Raw genomic sequence first — 5,830 nt, 5'->3', positions numbered from 1 at the left:
TATATATATAATAATTTCCATGTTAAAATTTTTTATGGCTAAGTTCACATTATTTTTCTGTCTTGATGACTGATATCTTAGTTCAGACAGCAATTCACCTCAACAAATATTTTTGGCCACTTGCTATATTTGTATGCTCATCACCATGCTAGCTACAGGTGATTTGCACACTCCCTGACTTGTTGTGGGAGGCAGACACTTACATAGATGTTTACAATTCAGTGTGTTCAGGGCGCTGAGGTCGGCTATCCTTAACTCCAGCCAGCTGGGGGTGCCCAGAACCTTTCACAGAGGAGATGACATCCCAGCTGGGCTTGAAAGATACACAGCAGTTTTCCAGATGTGCAGAGGTAGAGATGGACCCTAGGCATGTACGGAACCACAGGGGCATGAAATCATGTGTTTGGAGGCTTCGAGTCTTACCTTGCCTGCCAGGCTCATGTGGGTGATCTGTCCCCAAGCCACTTCTCTGACTTCATTTCCTTCCACTTTCTCCAGTGCTCCCTACGCTTCAGCCCCACTGGTCCCCTTGCTGTTCCTCAAAATAACCCAAGCATGCTTCTGTTCTGAGAGGACCCACTTTCTAAACCATTCTTCCCCCAGGCATTCTCTTGGCTCTCCCCTCATTTCATGCCAGGTTTAATCATTTGTCATCTCTGAGGCCTTTCCTGATCACCCTATCTAAAACACCCTTGTTGATCTCTGTCCTCCTACTCTGATCATTTTGCTTCTGTTTAGCACTCATCACTACCTGACATTATATGCATATTCAAGTGTTTATTGTGTGTCTCCCATCACTAAACTGAAAACTCCATGAAGATTGGGACTTTGACTGTCTTGCTCATTGTTTTATCCCTTCCACCTAAAGCAGTGTCTGGCACAGAGCAGATGCTTGGGTCGAATGAATTTTGATTGAATGGGAAGCAGTGGGAGATTAAAATGGAGGGATTGGCAGGGATGAGATGATGGAAGGCCTTATAGGCTAAGTGAAGGAGAGTGGACTCCATCTTGTTTCTGGTTGGGAGCCTTGGGAGGGTGTGAGATAGGGTAATGACTTGGCCATATTTGGGTTCTAGAAAGATTATTCTGGGTGCTGTGTAGAAGAGACCAGAGTAGGTGTGGAGACACCAGTAAGGAGGCCAATCCTGTAATATGGGTGAGATGTGGAAAGGGCTTGACCCCTGGCTCCTGTCTCCTGGTTTCAGGGGTGCAGAACAACTTGGAGAGAGAAAAAGCTCTGCTTGGCTAAGACAGAGGTCTGTGTACACCCAGACTGATTTCTCAGACCTTTTCATAGTCTGTAGAAGTCTGTTGTCTTAGGTCTGCCCATGATAACTTTTGGGTTAAAGCCTCTTTGTTGCTGTCTTTAATTAATTCTTACCTCCTTCACCTTTGATATCTGCTGGAATGCTATTTTGAGGACTATACCTGACCTCATCTTCGGTTACCTCCATGGCCAAGCTGCACAGAGCATCTCTATTTTATTTCTTACCCTTTTCACCTCCCTCTCTCTCTTAAAAATAGTTAAATTAAATTTAAAAAGTATTCTAAATGATTTTTGTTGTGTTGAAAACGGTGATGTCCAAAGCTTTTCTTAGATTCATTGTTAATGCATTCTTATTAATTGCTCACAATTGCCTGTCATTGTCTTTTGGTGTGGCACAGAGATTTAAAAAATAGCATGTTTCATTTCTGCCTACAGCAGTTATAGCTGATGTAGATGACTTTCTGGAAGTAATTTTTTTTGAGACAGGGTCTTGCTCTATCACTTGAGCTACAGTGCAGTTGCATCATCTTAGCTCACAGCACCCTCAAACTCCTGGGCTCAAGTGCTCCTCCTGCCTCAGCCTATGTAGTAGCTGGGACTACTGGCACGTACCACCACACCCAGCTAATTTTTCTATTTTTTGTAGAGACGGGGTCTTGCTCTTCCTCAGGCTGGTTTTGAACTCCTGGCCTCAACCAGTCCTCCCATGTGAGCCTCCCAGAGTGCTAGGATTACAGTCGTGAGCCACTGCACCTGGCCTGGAAGTAATTTTTTAAGTGGGATGGTAGAAAATAGGAAATTTATCATACCTTGCTATGATACAGAGCATGCTGGGACTTACGCAGCATTCAGCAGGGCCCCTGGGGAGCTGGAGCCATTCCTCCCTTCATATCCCGTCCTCTTGCTCATCCTGTGCCTTCCCTGCGAGGGGAGTGGTGAGATCTGTGTGTATGAGGGGGGATCTGTGTGTGGGGCTCATACATACCCCAAGAGAGGATCTTTGGTGTTGTTTCCTTCCTCCCTCTGGCCAGGTCTCGTTACAGGCTGCAAGTCTGTTGGTCAAGTGTCATTGAATTTGATGTGGTCGCTTGCTCGGCAGAAACTGCCAAGAGCTACTTCTCCCAAGAGGGTGCTGTGGGAGTGTTGGGGACGTGTACAGTTGATGGCCTACCCTATACAAACTGTTGCGCAAACTCCTGTAGGGCATGTGAAGATGGAGAAGGCACCATCCCTGCCATCAAGTGGCCTAAAACCAGTAACAGTGGGGGCAGGAACATACCTATTGTTCACAGAAGTAAAAGTTTCCTTTATAAACTGGTAATGGTATGAGCACATCTGTGCTTTCCACATAGAGCTACACATCAGCCTGATTTAACCTGTATCAAACTTGAATCACACCTTTCTTTCCATGAATTACTATGAACCCTTTTTCTGAGAGAAATGAAGAATCAATTTTTATTTTTTTTTTAGAAATTTCGGGATTTCTTTAATCAAAATGAAACCAGTGACCCAACCAGGGATACGTGTGTGATCCTTACAGTGGAAGGGCGAACATTCCCAGTGGATATCTTTTATCTGCAAAGGTTTGATGATGCTTGAATTCTTGATGGTGGTGATTAGAAAACTCTGCCTGTAATGCCGGTTGACAGGGAACTGCATCTGCTCACAACTCTCTAAGGCACTGAGGAGGAGCATGTTTTGTGTCTCCTGTCATTGATCTAGAATGTTCAGAAACCCTGCTCAGCATCACTGCTGAATTTAGTTTAAACTCTCGACACTGATGTGCACATTTCCCTGGATCTGTGGCCAGTAGCTCAGTTGGAGAAAGCGAAGTGGTGAAAGGTTGCAGGCTAGGAGCTTGGTGGTTCTCAGAACTGGGATTTACAGGGGTGCCTGTCAGTGGGAGCAGTGCTGGTGATTTGATGATTTGGTTCTCAGCTCTCTACATCCTTGGTGAGAAGGCCTGGTTGGCCTTTTTTGGGAGGAGCCCCCATGGACAGGAAAGGAGCCATCCTAATTCCTTTACACAGTCACTAGTCAAGCAAAGACCAAGAGTCTGGGCCAATGGCTGATAAATTCAGAGAGTTGTGAACTTGACTTCCAAGTTGTTCTGGCTGGAGAGCACATCCACCAGCTCCGTCCACCGACTCATACATGCTGCCAGTGGTTGGGAGGGAAAACAGGCCGGGAAGAGTGTGAGCTTCAGCACCAGGACCATAGTGTCTGATTTTTCACTGGCCCTGTGTCTTTGCATGTTAAAGATAGCACATCTACTTGCATGGGTATATCATTTTTATTTCTTTGCACAGAAAGCTAAGAATCATAGTTTATATATAATCATGGATTACTCCTGAATGCTGCATTTTAACAAAGAAAAAAAAAGAGTGAATATTTATTTTATTTATCCATGTACTAATTACCTGCTGGGCAGGCCCAAACTAGCATTTCTGGATGCTTTGCTGCCAGATTATTAGGGTAATTGATCTGTAATTAACGAGAATATTTTACTGATGAATTCATCCCACGTCTTTTCAGCCCTGTTCCAGATTACATCAAATCAACTGTGGAAACGGTGGTGAAAATTCACCAGACGGAGGGTGATGGAGACATATTAGCATTTCTTACTGGCCAGGTAATTCCACTGGACCTCTCCATGATGGGTCATGTTAAGGCAGCACCAAAATTAACACAGGCCCTGCTAATTTACTCAGTCATTTATTTCACGGTTTGTTGTATTTTGTGGTTACTTAATTGCATAAACACTTGTTTGGTTTGATGTCATTCATCTACCAACTAGATTGTCAGGGAGTCCTTAGCTTCTGCTTTTTCTATCTGCAAAGGATTAAATGTATTTCAAATTTATTAGCTGATTCCAAAATGAATTAGGTAGTTGTGACAGTGGGCTGTACTGTTTGCCAGAGTGGAATATTGCATTAGGTACATTTTGCTGTATGCATGTGCTGCTGCATACGCACCTCTTTTCCCAGTGACACCTTTACAACTCATCCTAGAGGTGACAAGTGGCCACGTTACAGTAAAAATAACTAAACAAGCCCAAGTGTGCACCCAAGGTGGTAGCACTGTTCATAGCTACCCTCTAGCTGTAATCTTTTCTTTCCACTGCCAAACATTTCTTCAGTGCAGTAATCTTTTCTGGGGATTTTATATGCTACAACTTCTCCGTGTGCACGAAATGCTTGTTTAACGCTCACATGTAAGCTGAGTAAAATAGTCATTGTTTTTACTTCTTGGGAACTCTACTATTCATTGCAGATAGTATAGATTTTTAGTAATTAATATTAGTTATAAATTTTTACCCCACTTTGCATCATCGTTCAGTAGCATTTGATTAAATACCATCCCAGAGTGGAACATGATAGCACTGAAATTCTTGCATCTGATCAAAATGAAAATCCTGATCCCAACTTTCATTTTCTTTCAGTATGATGAAGTGATAATCAAATTAATCTCGGTTTCTTTGGTTCCTGGTTCATTGTCTTTAGGAAGAGGTAGAAACTGTTGTGTCTATGCTGATCGAGCAGGCTCGAGCACTAGCTCGCACTGGGATGAAGAGACACCTCCGAGTCCTCCCCATGTATGCGGGACTGCCTTCCTTTGAGCAAATGAAAGTGTTTGAAAGGGTGTCACGCAGCGTCAGAAAGGTGAGACTCTCCTGAGGACCATGAGTATTTGCAGCCATTTGTAATCACATCAGTGCCCCTTTGCTATCCTTTCCATGTGTTGGAAAGATTTTTTTTTTTTAATTGATATGAAACTTGCTAAACAGAAATGTTTCTGTCAGAGTTTTAGGTTCATGTTTCTGTGTAGTAGATCTAAAAGCACATGATAAATCATGTGTGGTGAAGATTTCTAAACCCGCCCCACAGAAGGGTTATTACTCCGACAGTAATTATCAGAGCAGGTGACTTCTCTTTGCTTCTCTTCTGCCTACCCAGTATTTCCCATGACACAGTACTGCCTTGGCTCATGGGACTGTTTTGGTGGATTGTGGTCAGTCAGGAACAATAGATAAGTTACTAGGAATGATCTAAATCATTGAAGTATCAGTTTGCCTGTAGAGCCAAGTTTAAATCAATTAATTCAAGGTGTGGCGTGGAAACCTTTAGCCTTGAACTTGGGGTAGGGAAGGGTGTGGTGGAAAGCGTCAGTTCGAAGGAGCCAGCAGGCAGCCAGTCTGCTTACTGCTCATTGTACCCCTGGGCCTGACTCTGCTGTTCCTTCCATTACATGAGGACTGCATAGAACCGGCCTGACGTCAGCTTATATTGTAGTAGCTGTTTATAAACAGGTGGCAGAGAATAAAGTAGGTGAGGGATGGTCTGAGGATCCACTTCCAGTTTCAGACCACTTGAAGAGGGTGCTCAGCCTCTTGGCCATTGGGATGGAGCAGCTCGAGTCTGCCCAGTGAAACATTAGTTGCAGCTAACCAATCAGAAGTCCTAGATTCCGCCCTTGGGTAGCTGTGTGCCCTGGCATGAGTTATTTAACCTCTGGTCTCAGTTTTTGTAGCTGTCAAACATAAATAATAGCTTTTAGATAGTT

At 43.7% G+C, this 5,830-nt stretch overlaps 1 protein-coding gene across 1 annotated transcript in view; it reads left to right on the top strand.

Moving 5' to 3' along the window:
• Window positions 1–5,830, top strand: part of DHX35 (DEAH (Asp-Glu-Ala-His) box polypeptide 35) — a 68,649-nt gene that overhangs the window by 33,636 nt on the left and 29,183 nt on the right. The window contains exons 6-8 of the mRNA XM_012652056.1: window positions 2,738–2,850; window positions 3,803–3,899; window positions 4,771–4,929. Of these exons, the coding sequence (XP_012507510.1) occupies window positions 2,738–2,850; window positions 3,803–3,899; window positions 4,771–4,929 (369 nt within the window). The remainder of the gene's footprint in view (window positions 1–2,737; window positions 2,851–3,802; window positions 3,900–4,770; window positions 4,930–5,830) is intronic.

The sequence above is a fragment of the Propithecus coquereli genome, unplaced genomic scaffold, assembly GCF_000956105.1.
Source record: "Propithecus coquereli isolate 6110/MARCELLA unplaced genomic scaffold, Pcoq_1.0 Scaffold378, whole genome shotgun sequence".
Taxonomy (NCBI): Eukaryota; Metazoa; Chordata; class Mammalia; order Primates; family Indriidae; genus Propithecus; species Propithecus coquereli.
The sequence above is the reverse complement of the archived record's forward strand: the minus strand, read 5'-3'. Positions and strand labels throughout refer to the sequence as shown.